Source organism: Oryzias melastigma, linkage group LG16 (assembly GCF_002922805.2).
Source record: "Oryzias melastigma strain HK-1 linkage group LG16, ASM292280v2, whole genome shotgun sequence".
Lineage (NCBI taxonomy): Eukaryota > Metazoa > Chordata > Actinopteri > Beloniformes > Adrianichthyidae > Oryzias > Oryzias melastigma.
The window spans coordinates 7,705,429-7,721,288 of record NC_050527.1 but is presented as its reverse complement, the minus strand read 5'-3'; the positions used below and the strand labels follow the sequence as shown (position 1 = coordinate 7,721,288).

General features: G+C 40.1%; 1 protein-coding gene across 1 annotated transcript; it reads right to left on the bottom strand.

Moving 5' to 3' along the window:
- Window positions 1-7,326: 7,326 nt before the first annotated feature.
- Window positions 7,327-13,028, bottom strand: crabp2a (cellular retinoic acid binding protein 2, a). The gene is made up of 4 exons (XM_024266945.2): window positions 12,749-13,028; window positions 10,048-10,226; window positions 9,516-9,632; window positions 7,327-7,927 (listed from the first exon to the last, which is right to left on the bottom strand). Exons 1-4 carry the CDS (start codon window positions 12,828-12,830, stop codon window positions 7,877-7,879), a joined length of 429 nt encoding a protein of 142 aa, XP_024122713.1. The 5' UTR covers window positions 12,831-13,028; the 3' UTR covers window positions 7,327-7,876.
- Window positions 13,029-15,860: the final 2,832 nt, after the last annotated feature.

Sequence of the window (15,860 nt, the reverse complement as noted above, 5' to 3'; positions counted from 1 at the left end):
GTGATTTTGCATCTCAGATAAATTAAACGCGAGGCGCGAGGTATTTAGTCAAAAAAAAACAGAAAACGCATGATATTCATTAAAGCCAGACCCACAGATTTATGCCAAAAGAGAATTTAACCCTTTAAACACAAGAGCTTTGGTTTTAGCGTTAATATTCTTTGACTTACCTTATGTGAGAATTCTGTGCTTTACTTTGTTTTTTCTTTGTGCTCTTGGTTTTGGTCGTGTTCTGAGTTCTATCAGTCACTCCTGGTTCATGCTGATCATCCACTGCTGTTTTCATTTCAGTCCAACACCCTGTGCTGCTCCTCTTCATGTCTTCATGTCATATCTGTTCCTGAGAAAGGTCACTGCTTCATATTCCCCTCCTCTAGTATTTTTGGGCATCTGGGATCAGCCCTTTTGGGGAGGGGTACTGTAAGGATTTTGTGCTTTACTTTGATTTTTCAGTTCAATTCAATTCAATTTTATTTATATGGCCCAAAATCACAAAGAAAATGTGCCTCATTGGACTGAACATCACCGGTAACATCTAAAGTGTTAAAAAAAATCACAATGAAGCTAAAGTGTGATCCAGATCCGTTTGTTTCCATGGGTGATCAGCTTTATTGGAACTTTAGTGAAATGGATTTTGCATGTAAGTGACTTCTTAGGGTCCAGCAACAGCATGAATACAAACAGACTGTCCAGCAAAACAAAGAGGAGCAAAAATAAACCAAAATCAACTAAGTATGTTAGCAGATAGAAAAATAAAACATAAAAAAATGCTCAGGAACATGAAGAAATGCGCTTTACAAAAAGGTTAAAACACATGTTGTCTGTTAAAGTTCACTAAGAACAAGATGGCACCACACAACATTTATTTATTTATTGTCTTTTTGTTCCCTGGTATTCTAAGTGGAGCAGCTGTTGTGATCGTGTGAAGTTTCCAGGAGATTTGGTCCGCTCAAGAATGTAGTGTGAACTTGACCAAACCAAACAAAGGTGTGAACATTTGTAGCACTCGACACTGTGAGAGTGCCCTCTGTGTCCCCCAAAATACACAACAAATCTTCAAATAAATCTGAAAGCAGCGGGTTTGTTAGGAATAAGACAAGAGTATGGGGATAAAATAGACTCACCAAGATTTGTGTGTGGGTACATCTGGATTTGTGTGTGCATAATTCTTGATTTGTAGCTCTTACGATACATTTTATCTGTAACTTTGTGCACTTTCAATTGTGTATTTACATGTACAAAAAGTATGAATTAAAAAAAATAACAAATACAATTTACAGATGAAAAACTTAAAATGACACACACAAATCCTTAACAAAAATCGCTTTTTTAGATTCTTTAAAATTAATTTTGGGCATATCTGTTTAAGAAAGTAGGAAAATATTTTCACCAGATATTATTCATACTCTAAGTTCAATGCGGCTGATGAGAAAACTCTTATGACCCAGCATTCTAGCCGCATTTAAAACATCACTTATACACAAATCTCACAAACATGAAGGTGTCTCACATCAGATTTGTGTGTAAATGTGATCTAGAGTGCGTAACAAGCAATTTGTACATACTTTTCAAAGATTTGCATGTGTAGTTGTTTCAAGCTGTTGTAATCTTAAATTGTGGGTGTAAAAATATTTGTATTTTTTGTACAAGTGAATGCACAATTGTAAATACAAAAGTTGTGCACAAAATGTATTGTATGAGTTAGAAATCAAAAATTACACGCGCACAAAATCAAGAATCACGCACAAATCAAGAATAATGAAAAAATCAAGGATTATGCACACACAAATCCAAGGTTACACACAAATTAAGAATTACTCACAAATCAAGGATTACACACACAAATCCAAAGATACACACAAATTAAGAATTACACACAAATCAAGACTTATGCACACACAAATCAAGAATAATGAACAAATCAAGAATAATGAACAAATCAAGACTTATGCACACACAAATCAAGAATCATGCACAAATCAAGAATAATGAACAAATCAAGACTTATGCACACACAAATCAAGAATTACACACAAATCAAGACTTATGCACACACAAATCAAGAATAATGAACAAATCAAGACTTATGCACACACAAATCAAGAATTACACACAAATCAAGAATTATGCACACAAATCCAAAGTTACACACAAATCAAGAATTATGCACAAATCAAGAATTACACACAAAATCAAGAATTATGCACAAATTAAGAATTACACACAAATCAAGAATTACACACAAATCAAGAATTATGCACACAAATCCAAAGTTACACACAAATCAAGAATTACACACAAATCAAGAATTATGCACAAATCAAGAATTACACACAAATCAAGAATTACACACAAATCAAGAATTATGCACACAAATCCAAAGTTACACACAAATCAAGAAATACACACAAAATCAAGAATTATGCACAAATCAAGAATTACACACAAATCAAGAATTATGCACAAATCAAGAATTACATACAAAATCAAGAATTATGTACAAATCAAGAATTACACACAAATCAAGGATTACGCACACACAAATCAAGAATTACACACAAATCAAGAATTAGCCACATAAATTGGTGTGAGTCTATTTTCTTTCCATACTAGAGAGACAAAGAGCTAAAGAGCTCCAGCAGGAACATCTATGCACGTGAAAAAGGTGAAATACAGCTCATGTAAAAAGAATGAACCAACAAAACAAATACAATGAAAAAAAAAAGCAATCCAGAAATGTGTTTTCATCCCGTTCATCTAATTATTTGCAGACAATTTATTAAACGGCATATCAGGCTCATAAAAAGCTAAACACTTTCAAATGTTTTCATGCCTTCCAAGCTCCAACTAGAGAGAAATCCACGTCTCAGCATTCTCTGGATGTCTTTTTAAAGAGTGGAGAGGAGCCCAGACCAAAATTTTAACATTGCAAATTTGAGCCCAAAAGCTGTAATTCCAAACTTTGCAATTACTTTTTGGCAGGAATTAGCGAAAAGCGAACCAAGGAAAGAATTTCACAGAACCTTCAATTCAGCGGTGAGGCAAAAGAAGAAGAAAAAAGGTTCCTTTTACTGAATCGGTTATCGAGTTTTTAAATATCGGCCTTTCAGACATAAATGTGTTCATCACTCCTGTACTAGAGTCTTAACTTGTTATGAACTTTGTCGTTGGGATGTTGAATGGCGAGCGCTGACATCAGCGCTTACATTAGAGCCAGAGAGAGTCCGTTTCCCAGCGTTAGATCAGTGTCTCTGACAGTCCTTCTTGGATTTCACCTTCACTTTTCTTCTGTCTTCTGCTATGTCTTATATTGCAGTGATCCTCAGTTTATCTAGAGTTCAGCGTTAAAAGTATTTAATCAGATTTGTTGGTACATTCTTCAGCGCCACAAAGACTTCATTCTGTTGGGTATACTATGAGGCTCTGTTCTCAGAGGAAGGATGAGTTTGCTCATACCAGAGTGCTGATATTAGTTTGGTGATACAGCCCACAGAGCTTTCTCCTACTTTTCCCCCTTGCTCTCTGCTTCTCGGCGGGGATCATCCTTAATTTAATTTCCCCTGGTGGGATGAAGCTCTGACTAGATGTTAAAGTGAGTAAAGTCTTTAAAATTGCTGACCTGAGCGTCTGAGCACTTCTATGGGCGTCATCTTCAGGCACAGAAAAGAAGGATTCACACTTGAACCCTGCATTTTGTGTCTAAAAAAAGTAGTTTTTTTGGGTCATAATGATCCTTGCATAGCTAAATGGGCTAACCACAAACCTGCATGAAGTGTGACACGAGAGCTCAAGTGTGTTTTGGATGCAGTGTACTGACAGATGCTCTGCAGAAGGTCTTCAGAGCTCCTGGGTGGTCCGGTCATGGTTGACACACTTTTACTCAAGTTTGATATCAGTTTGTGGAGGTTGTTTCTGTCAATAAAAGGGCTGGGCTGATTTAATCGATTTGAATCGATTTAAGCTTTACAGATCAATAATCGATTAATAAAAATATAAATCGATTTAGCACGTGCAGCTAACGTTTAATGGAATTTCCTATAGGAAATGCTAACGCTCGGTCGACGTAGACATACATTTCTGACTAATCTTTATATATATGACCTTTTCCAACCCCTATAAGGAAATATTTTTTAAAGTAACCATTTGTGGTGATACGTTCTTCTGGAATAAGGTGTACTGCTAAAGCGTGATCACCACCTAGTGGCCAAACTGAAACACCCTCCAGGAGAAGCAGAACAATGTTTACAATGTTATTGATCTGAACATTTTTGTTAGAACTTCTCCTTTTGAGAAACCATGTAATGTATGATATTAATGTGAACTGTATCAGATTAATATAAATATATATTAAAAACATATAGTAGAATATTAATAAATGTGTATAAATGTGTAAACTCAAAATTGAATTGATTTAAAGAATCGAAAAATAAATTGGATTCAAGATTTTTTTGAATTCAAATAGTTTCATGAAATTATAACCAGCCCTAGTCGATAAGGGTCACCTGAGTGGATGTTCTTCCCACGAAGAGGTGACAGGTATGCTCCTCATTGGCCCCGCCCTCCTGCATTTTCCTTTGAAAGCACTCGTTTCCTTTCAGTCCAACTCAGGATCCACTTGACCCTCTTTTTCCGGATAGCTCTTTCAAACAGATCACAAATCACTGGTCTTGACTTTTGTGACATGCACTCAAGTATGTCGACAAGCGCACACACTCTCCTCTCATCCCTGCAGATAAGTCATCCATCACAGGGCTGTGTCAGGCTGTGGTTCCCCCCCCCCCTCAGGCACCTAAACTAACCTGCTCTGCTACAAAGACCGGTTGCAAAACTGATTGTTTGGTCTACTTGGAGATTAAAATGTGGTAAATTTCCACTTTTATTGCGTTAATACCTCCATTATTTCCCTCTTATTATCCATTTTTTACCTTTGTTCCTCAGTGCGTCCGCTCGGCGGGGTTTTACGAGCCGCACATATATTGCGAGTGTCTACTGGTATGTGTGAACACTTCCCAGAATGTGTTTTTCCTTTGGCATGTTAATGTGTGTGTGTTTTCATTTTTACAAGGGTCCGGTTCAGGCTGGGCGTTTTGAAGGGGGCCAGACAGCTGCCTTTTACTGCCCCAGGGGGTAATAAACAGTGAGGGAGGGGTAGTTATTTACTCTTTTTATTAGAGCAGGAGGCAGAGAAGGGGACTTTATTGGGGTCACACTGTAACTGCACACAGCTGCAGGGCAAGGAGAGGAGAAATGAAGTAGAGATGCGTCTTTTAGATGCTTTTTTTATGTTTCTAGATTTCAAGATTTTTGTTTGTGGAAAGAGTTTGACACGAGTGTTCATGAGGGCTAAATTTGCACCCCCTCAATCCTCCATGTTCAAGGACCGCGCTGCCCTGCTCATTGTTGAACACATCTGCTGTCAATCAGCTGTACCTGCAACTGGCATTTCCTGCCACGGGAGACGTGCCCACACTGACCGTTCCCAAAAACTCATCGTCCGACTAGCACGCTGACCCAAATTTGACTTATAATCCGTGGAGGTTGGCATAACAACAGATGTGTCTTAAACAGGGATTTGGATTATGGCGTGATTGAGAAAATCAGCGCCCCCCTTGATGTGTACGTATCCTGACATGTACAGATGGGTGACAGATTAGAGGAAGAACATGAACCTTTGACCCCGGTCGCGACGGGGGGCCAGGGTTACAAACATTGTTTGGAGCGTGGGACATCAGTAAGGAACTAAATTGGGGTCACCAAATAATGAAAATGAATTTTCCTTCTTCTTGAAATTAAGTGCCAAGAAACTTTAACAATGTTCTTGGATATTAAGGGATGTTTGCTTTCATATAGTAATGTTTTCTTGCTTTAGATAGTTTTACATAAATAATTGTGATAAGTGTTGATTTAAGAAATTATTTAAGAAATAAAACACAAAAAATGTGGGATGAAAGGACATGTAAAGATAAAAATATGGGGTTAGACAAGAACAGAAAAGGACTTTTCACCATCATGTTTTGGGCTTCATTTTTTTCTAGTCATTTTTTATTTTCTTTTAGTCAATCTCATCACCAAAGAAGACAGCTGATGAACTTTCTTCATTTTTTTTTTTTAAGAGTATTCTTACAAAGTTGTCTTTGATGGAAGATTGACTTTTCGTGAATATTTTCTTTTGTTTATTGAATTACATAACATATATTTACATTATACACATATTTTGTTTTATTGAAACAGTAACTTAATGATTTGTCGAAACATTTATTTAATCTTTATCTGATATTCTTCTTCTTCTTCTATCTTTTTCTGAGTTTCTGTTCGCTGGACTGAGTTGTGGTTTGGGAAGTACAACTTTCTGGATTGTTCCATTGGAAGAAGATGGGGAGAACCAAGGAGTTTATACTTTTAATTTAGCCGTTTCTTTTGTTCATTTAAAATAGCTTCTCAAGCCTGAGTTTAGCTTTCTTTCTGTTCAATGTCAAAATTACTAATAATTGGTTTCTTCTGTGAATGTGTTTAAGTTTTCTTTGTTATTTTGAAGTTACCCCCCTCTTGTGTCCATGGTTTAAGTGTTTCCTGTTGGGTGGGTCAGTTTTAGTTCACCTGGTTGGACTTTTTTTTTTATTATTTCCTTAGTTTCCTTATGCCAAATAAAAGCAGATCTGTTGGCTCACTTTGCTATAAATGCTCATTTACTTTAGAGATTGTGGTGCTCTAAAAAGTTTGAATTATCTCAATTAAAACTTCTAAAACTAACAACAAAAAATATAATTTCTGCTCTTTTCCATTGTAAATAACAAAAATATATAACAAAAGTAATAAGAGATGTGCACGTCTGCTCATTGTCTAGTTTTGTTTTACTAGACCTGTTAGAGACAGAATATTTTAACCTATTTTTAAAAGATTTTTGTACATTTTGATTTTATATTTTCCTACTAAGTGAAGGTTTCAGTAATTCTTATTGCTCTCTTAGAAAAAAATAGGATTAATATTAGCTAAAAGGCAGATCATATTGAAAAACAAAACATTAAATATATGTTAAATATTCCTGCAGCTTATCTATGTGTTGATCTGCATAAAACCTGCAGAAATATGAGGATCTTTAGGCAGAAGTTGGGTGGGCAGAATGAAAACTAACGAGGCGGTGAAGGAGCCTCTGAGAGTGCAGACAAGTTATTCTGGTTGTAGACAGCAGACATGACTCCTAAAATAAGACAGAGCAACCTAATGCAGACAAATTCTGCAGCTACGTACACAAATCATAAACTAAACGGCAACAGGAAATGCTTCTCTGCAAGTTTTTTTGGCTCCAAAAGTCGACATGAGGCGGACTTAAAGATGTGGTTTATTGTTTTCCTCATAGAAAGTGTTGCAATCCTGTTTCATATAAAAGAGACACAAAGTAAAAACCAATTCTAGTGTAGTAATAAATAAACAATATTAGAATGAGATAGAAAAATCGAAGGGGGCGTGGCTTCGGAAACAGAGAGGTCAGCTGGACACATCAAAGCTGACCTGATACTGGAAGAGCTCAAAGATTGGTTTACACATCTACAGATTTAGACTCACACCTCGTCTGCTCCCACACAACCATCAAACACACACACAAGTCGCACAAACAAAGCCTCAGACATGAGACTAGGAAAAATCCAGCATGCTGTGAAGCAAACATTTGCATGTTTAACACTCTTGTTGAGGCACTCTGGAGGCACAGGGCCACAAAAAAAAAAAATGTGTGCGACACGCAACTTCTACACTTTATAAATGGATAAAGTTACAGGGGAAAGTGTCAAACTATAACTAGCATAAGAAGTAGTGTTGGAGGACGTGATGGGAAAGAGGAAGAGGCTGCTGGAAGGACGAGAAGGGAGTAGTGCTCTTTTCATTGTCGCTCGTACACTCTGGTGCAAATCACATCGTCTGCTCTCATGGTCTGCAAAGAAAGAGAGAGCAACCAGGGCAGGTAATGAGAAAACTTACAATCAGAGCTTTGAAAAGTCCGTTTTCTCCCCAACAGAAGCCAACAAACCAAGCTCCAATTTGAGATTATTTTCAATAATTAGGTGAGTTAACCCAAAGCATCATGGGATCCAGCTATTATTAAAAAAAAAAAAAAAAATGCAAGAGAAAAAGAAAAAGAAAACGTCTCACATATAAACAACTGCTGGCTTCATGAAGGCTCTTGTGGGTTTAATTCTTAAGTGAGTCAAGACTTAACTTATTGCCAACCGCTGAGTAAGCACGTCCTTGTAAATGCTCCTTTTATTTACAAGTAGCTCAATTAAAATCTTATTTACCAGTGGGAGGGCTGTGTTTAGTGTCTGTGTGCCGTTAACCCCTTAACACCGCACTGTTTATCTATGCTTGTTTTAAATTAAAATCTTTTAACTTTCTTTTAATTTTATTTTAATGATTCATTTTTACTATTTCTTTTATTGTTTCTAATGTTTTATGTAAAGCACTTTGAATTGTCTCTGTACATGAAATGTGCTATACGAATAACCTTGCCTTGCCTTACCTGAGGCGTCGTTGGCTTTAACACAAAATCTTTAACATACTGTAACTTTTCAACTGTTAACACAATCAACATAATTACAGCTGATTCTAAAGGGGGAAAAGCAGCTCATACGAGCCACTTTTCTTTCCTTCAAAATCCCTCAAAAACTTTTTGCACTTCAAAACGTGTTAATAATCCGCATTTCCTTTCAGCTAATTTGGAGTTTAGCTAACATTTTAGCATTACGCTAGCTGTTTTTAGCTAATTTACACATGTTTCCAGTTTTTGTCTAATTTTGAGTTTAGCTAACATTTTAGCATTGTGCTAGCTGCTTTTGGCTAATTTATACATGTTTCCAGTTTTTGGCTAATTTTGAATTTAGCTAACATTTTAGCATTATGCTAGCTGTTTTTGGCTAGTTTAGACAATATTCCAGTTTTTGGCTAATTTGGAGTTTAGCTAACATTTTAGCATTGTGCTAGCTGCTTTTGGCTAATTTAGACATGTTTCCGTATTGGTATGTTTTTGCAAAGTCAAAATTTTGAGTGAATCTTTACCTAGAAAGGTTTTATTTCTTACACATTTTGCGGATAGAACAATAAAACAAGTGAAATTGTGGAAAACATTGTGCGTACAATTATTTTGCTAAATAAAAGTGAGTACTCTGATTGCTGTAATTCCTTTTAAAATATATACATTTTATTTCAGTTTATTGCTGGAAGTTCAGAAAAAAACACACACACAAAGGCCTGTTTTGGCAATTTACACACTTTTTTGTCCAAATTGACAGATTTTTATTGGCTGCTGACCACATGGTAACTCACGTTTGGGCAAATTTATGCAAAATTGTGAAGAATAAAGCAACAAAAGACAAAACGAAGCCATAAGTCTGACAGTTTGTGGCCTTTAGCTCTGTTAAGTTGTTTTATGAACCAGTAACCAGATTTATTGCCACTGCAACAGAACCCTAAGTTTTCCTTAACAAATGAAAAAAAAAGAAAAAAAAGTTTTAAGTTCGTCTTACCAGAATCAGTTTGCCGTCACTGGTGATCTCTCGGGTCCAGGACGTTTTGGGTCCGTCTCCTTTCTGCAGCGTCTGCTCACAGCTGATCTTGTTGTCCGTTTCCCAAACCGGAAAACTCTGAGTGCATCAAAAAGGTAAAAGAAGGGAAAAGTGTAGAGATGAATGCACGCGCAGCTGAATGGGAAGACTTAATGAGGGAATGTCTGATAGAGGGAGGCAGGACAGCTGCAGCAGAGGTGATAAGTTGTGATGCGCTCATCCTGGGTGGCGTGAAGCCCTGGCTGCTCGCTTGTGTTTGCTTTGGATACGGCCAGACAGAGGCCATCCATGGGATAATGGGGAGAATTAGGGAGGGACAGAGGGCAGGAAAGGGCAAGACGAGGAAACTGAGACGCACTGGAGTTGAAGAGGATCTCTTAAGTGTAGTGTACCACTATAGACCATCACCCAAACATCATAATGGTCCAGACAGAGATTATATCCAAAAGATTTAGCTCAAGATGAAGCTCAGATCAGTGCCTTTTCTCTGTACCGTGCATGGACGCCCATCCACCGTGCTTTCGTTGAACTCCTGTCCCACCGTGAAGGTGATGTGAGTGGTGCGAACTGTAGTCGACGTCTTAATCGACAGCGTCTCTCCATCTTGCGTGATCTCCACTAGTGGCTTGGAGGCCGCCTTCACCGCAATCATGCGCAGCATCACGTTCACACCTGACGAATAATGTGAGAGCAGCTTCAGAAAAAGAAAAAAAAAATCCCACAGACCCTAAAGAGCATGCAGTCTCACTCTGCGAGTTCTCTGGCGTGCTAATTTAGAATGAAAAGAGAGAAGTCTGCGCAGTGATGACAGCAGAGGAAACAATGAGGTCATTAGACAAAGCATGTCTGCACATCTGTGTTCCCCTCAGACCTAATCACTGAAGCACGCACGCAAACACGCTGCAGCGCTCCAACCAACGTGATGATTTATGCTTTCTGAGATAAACATCACTCTCCTTTTTCCAACTTCCAGCAGCCTCAGAGAAAACATACAGATAAGCTCGATTGTGGTGATAAGAAACTTCAAAAACCTCTTTTGCACAGAGAAAAATACAATTTTAATATTTACAAATCAGTTTTTACTCATTTAAAGCTAGTTTTATGGTTGTAATGTGTCACGTTGTGGGGAATTCTTATAGCACTTTTTTTGGCAAAAAGTTACAAACAAAGATAAAAGTTTTTAGTGAAATAAGTTCAAAAGAGTTGCTGCTGCATCGTGGGAAAGGAGGAGTGGAGGGATGTGTTGGAGGGGCAGAGCAGACAGCCGAGGGTCAGTGCTCTGTGTGTGAAGAAGTCTTCCAAGTGCGAGGGGAAGCTTGTGTGCACTGTCGAGTTGGGTTTCACACTTCTCACCTCATGCAGATTCCCACCTGTCAGCAAGTGTAAATATATAAAAACAGATATGCGCAGTCGCAGCGGGGCTTCCAGCTTTCACTTTTATCACCTGTACAGCTTCTGCTGTGTCAGTATTAAACACGTGGATTATAAAACTTCTGAGATAAAGATCATTTGATGATGCAAAGAAAAAGTAACCTACACGCTAAGCTTGCAAGCTCCACATAAAACCAATAATATGCACTTTTTCAGAACTCTCATTTCTTGATTGACTAAATCACGTTATAAGCCATTGTCAATCTGCAGCAACAACCTGTGGCTACTTGAACTTCACGGCCTTAAGGACCAAATTAAAAGAACAGACTTGGTTTCTTTGATGAAAACCACAGTGGTTTGTACTTCTGAATAAGATCACTGTTTGTGTAATTCTACTGCTCACATGATTTACATCTAAAAGTTTACAGTGAGCTTTGAAAAGTGAAAATATGTAACATTTCAGACAAACAAGACTGACTTTTTATTCTATAGACTTATTTCTAGTCTTCAAATGTAAAATTGAAAGTATTTTTGCTAAAAACATATTTAGATTTTATTTTGCTCTATGTGAAGAAATGAAAAACGTGCCACAATTTTCATTAAATAGTTTGTTTAAATGGAAGTTTTTAAAAGCGTTCACTTATTTTCACCTCTCCAAATCTGGGCATCTTTGCACAAAAAAACTCAGTTTGAAATGGTCATAATAGAAATGACACTGTCATTACTATAAGTTTGTCATTCAGTGACAATCTGTGGAAATCATCAGAGTCAGAAATGCTTAAAATCATAAATAGTGGATGAGTCGCATATGCAGTCAGTGAGACAGACGGTCAGGGTCAGGGGTCAAAGGCCAGAGGCCTGGGAGACAGGGAGGCAGGAGGAATGAGGAAAGAGTGGAGGATGGATCGTGGGCGGGCAGAGTGGGAGAAGATGGATAAATGGAGATGAGGGGTGCCGACAGGCTGCATCCAGCTGTGATGTGGCCCTAATGAAACGGCGGATCAGAGGCCTCTCTGCAACTCAATGCAACCAAGCAGGAATGCGGGGAAGAGGGTTTGTGCAGCACATTTTGCATTATAAAATTCTCATAGATCCACATGAAAGAGACAGTCGTGCCCAATCATATCAGTCTTCCTCTTTGTTGTAGACTCCCCCCCTTCATATCCCCTTCAATCAGAGGGATGGAGATTTGCTTGTTGGACCGAAATTGCCTGTTAATTACTTCATTAGGAATTTTTCACTCTTTCACTGTAGTTATCGGTGCACAATGATGCCCTTTCACGGCTGCTTCCGTGACCTCCATGCGCTGTGGACTAAAAAGCGCGTGTGAGGAGCGCATTGGATAAAAGGCAGCCTTGTTTGGCTCAATCATATCTCTGTCCTCCTGCGTGTGGACCACTCGATGACATGAATTCCAGGTGTGCACTGGAAGATCATGAGAAACGGCTGGGGTGCGCGCGCTCCCTGTGACGCGCGGGGGGGGGTGCATGCAAAGCAAATCTGAGCAGCAGGTGTTTTCTCTTGCTGCTGCTGCACTGTTTTGTGTCATAACGGTCTCCTCACGCGCACCCACACAATTTTCTAAGGTTGTGACACGGACAGAAGTACAGCCGCTTGTCTCTATTGTGTTAGAGGGGAAGGCCAAGGAGGAGGAGGAGGAGGGGGTGATGCTGGCATCAGTCCAAGGACTGAGTTTGGGGTACCGCTTGATCCCCCACCCATTTGGGACAGGGTGACCTCTCCATGGCGCACAGATGCAGAACAAGAGTGTTTGGGCTGAAACCTCATAGAACAATATAAAAAATGACTCAAAACGATCTTACCTAAAGCTTTTAGGAGCTCCTCAAAGTTCTCAGAACTTTTCATCTCCCAGGTGCCAGAAAAATCGGGGATTTTTCGCTCCATGTTTGGCTGCAGGAATTTTTTAAATTAATAAAAGTTAAGAAGTCTGGTCCGGCTGTTGTCCGTGCGTAAAAGTGCTCAAATGGGTTCGGATCGTCTGACTTCCCCTCTGCTCTTCAATAGGATGAGTGAGCTGATGTGCGCGCCGCATCCACTGAGTGTTCCAAGTGGCTGCTACAAGTTAAGACACTTGAACAAGACTGCACGCCCCGTTTTTATATGGACCCGCCCCGAAGGCCAACTTAGAACCTACACAAGTCCGTCGTATTTCAAGCCAGCCACGCCCCTTCAGGCAACACGTGGATTTTAAAGCTGGAGAGCCAAACGCTGCGCGCTGCGCGCGTCCTGGAGCCCCGGGATCCTGCGCGCCCTGGAGGTTACCGCGCGTAAAATATGACAGCACAAATATGTAGGCGTGTGTTTTGCCACTTGTCTGATTATAGCATTGTTAAGAGCATTACTTTGATCCAGTCAGCGCTGTTATTTCAAAACAGGGAGGATGTAGTCAGGCCTCAGTGTTGACAGAACATGTCGTCTTGGCAGGGCGGTGCGAAGGAAGAGCTACTCAACTGCCAGACTGGCAGACTGAGTGGTTGGCAGAGCGGTTGTGTGTGTCTCTGTGTGTGTGTGCGTGTGTGGGTGGGATGTGATTGTGAAGAAAAGGAAGCCAAGTTCACGCCCCTCGCCCCGATCCCCGTGCGCCTCCTGCGCGCCACGGAACTGCGCCGTGAAAATCAAAACCGTGGTAATGGGATCCAGCTTCTGGCTGCGACCTGATGATTTAGCTGAGCCTGCGTCAGAGGGAATAACACTCATGAAGGAGGCACGCAGAGAGAGAGGGGCAGAGATTAAAATAAAGGATGGGGTTAGCCGGCGGTGTCTCCCTCAGAGCTTTGCGCCCCCCGCCGAGAGGACGGAAGAAAAAGGGTGAGAGGAGGAGGAGATTTGTCAGATGGGGCAGGGTCAGGGGCCCGCGGGGTCGGAGGTAGCTCTATAACATCTCACATACACATTCATGCACCGAAAGTATGCGCACACGCACCCATGCGCGGATGATGGATGGAGAGCGGACAAAGCGCACGTTAACTATTGACTCTTGATGGATGATCCATCCCCGGTGAATGAACCAAAGGTTACCAAGGCGACCTGGCTTATTGGAAATGGGGGAGGCAGCAGGTTTCAGTGTTTCTGACAGCTAATTGAAGGACTCACTGTCAGAGTCATAATGGAAACACGAATTTCAAAGGGCATCCACCGCAGTGATGTCTGGTGATGATGAGAGAGGTCTCTAATTTTCATTATACCAACTATGAGAGACAAAAGGAGGAAAAAATCTAGAGAATCACATTGTCTGATTCTTAATGACTTTATTTGTAAATTATGGTGGAAAATAAGTATTTGGCAATAAAAAAAAGTTCACCTCAATACTTTTTAATATACTTGTTGGCAATGATCGCAGTTAAATAGTTTTCTGCAGGTTTTCACAAACTGTTGCTGGTACTTTGGTCCATTCCTCCATGCAGATCTCCTCTAGAGCAGTGATGTTTCGGGGCTGTTGCTGGGCAACACAGACTTTCAACTCCCTCCAAAGATTTTCTATGGGGTTGAGATCTGGAGACTTTAGGACCTTGAAATGGTTCTTATGAAGCCACTCCTTCAGTGTGTTTGGGATGGTTGTCATGCTGAAAGACCCAACCATGTTTCATCTTCAATACTGATGGAAGGAGGTTTTCACTCAAAATCTGACCATCCAAAGCCCCATTCATTCTTTCATAACATGGATCAGTTGTTCTGGTTCCTTTGCTGAGAAACAGCCCCAAAACCATGATGCTTCCACCCCCATGCTTTACAGTAGGGATTCTTTTGATGTAACTCAGGATTCTTTCTCCTCCAAACTTTTTTTACAAAAAAGTTCAATTTTAGGAGATTCTCCTAATCCTCTTCTGAATCATTCAAATACTCTGTAGCAAACTTTAGTCATGCCTGCACATGTACTGGCTTTAGCGGGAGGACACGTCTGGCACTGCAGGGTTTGAGTCCCTGACTGTGTAGTGTGTTACTGATGGTTGCTTTTGTTACTTTGGTCCCAGTTCATTGCAGGTCATTTTTGCTCACAGTCCTTGTGATCATTTTGACCCCACGATTGAAGGAGATCATCAGTTGATTTATTCACAGGTTCTAGTGTTAGGTTGGGGTTGTAAGGAGCTGTAAGCGAACAGAAGAGAGTGTAAACGGAGGGATGATGGGAAATTAGGGAAGACTTACTCCTTGCCAACAGTTCCGCCCACAATTCAGAGGTGAGTTTTGCATTAACTCCTGCCGCTCTGCAGAAACTATGTCTTAGAAAATTACTTTTATTTGGCTAAAACAGCATAATCATAATAAAAAAAAACCCCACTGGGGACGCCTTTACCATCAAAAGATGATCGCAGTGGGACTTTAACATCATCTTTGGCCTGGTGTGATTATAAAGGGGAATTGATTAAGTCCCAAATTCACAAAAGATCCAAGAGGATTAATCTTTACCTTTTGCTGCAGGTCATTATGGCACAACAAGAAGTGCATCAAAGGCCACTGAATCCAACAGGAATCCGCTGTGTGGTCTACAGCGCCGTGACACCCTCATGCACCGTGTATGTGTGTGTGTGCGTGCTCCTCAGACAGGGGCTTGATGAAGAGATCCGTAATGTGTGTGATGCTGCATGTCAGCACACCATGACAAAGCACGGCTCAGCATTCAGCTCCACTCAACCGTGCCTTGCCTCCCACTCTCTGTCCGCCCAATCCTTCCCTCCACTCTTCCTCTTTTTTCTTTTGCTCCTTCTTTACCTCCAAAAACTTTCTCCCCTTTCTTTCTTTTCTTCCTCTTTCTCCTGCTGCCATGCTTTTGTTCTTTTGTGCGCCTAAAAGACGAGAGGATGGACGGAAGAAGGAGGAGAGAAGAGGGGTGAAAAGTTAGAGAGCGGAGCTCATTTTTTAAATCTGGCCGTGAAAAGGGATCGATTCAGCAAACAGGGACACAAGAGATCAAAA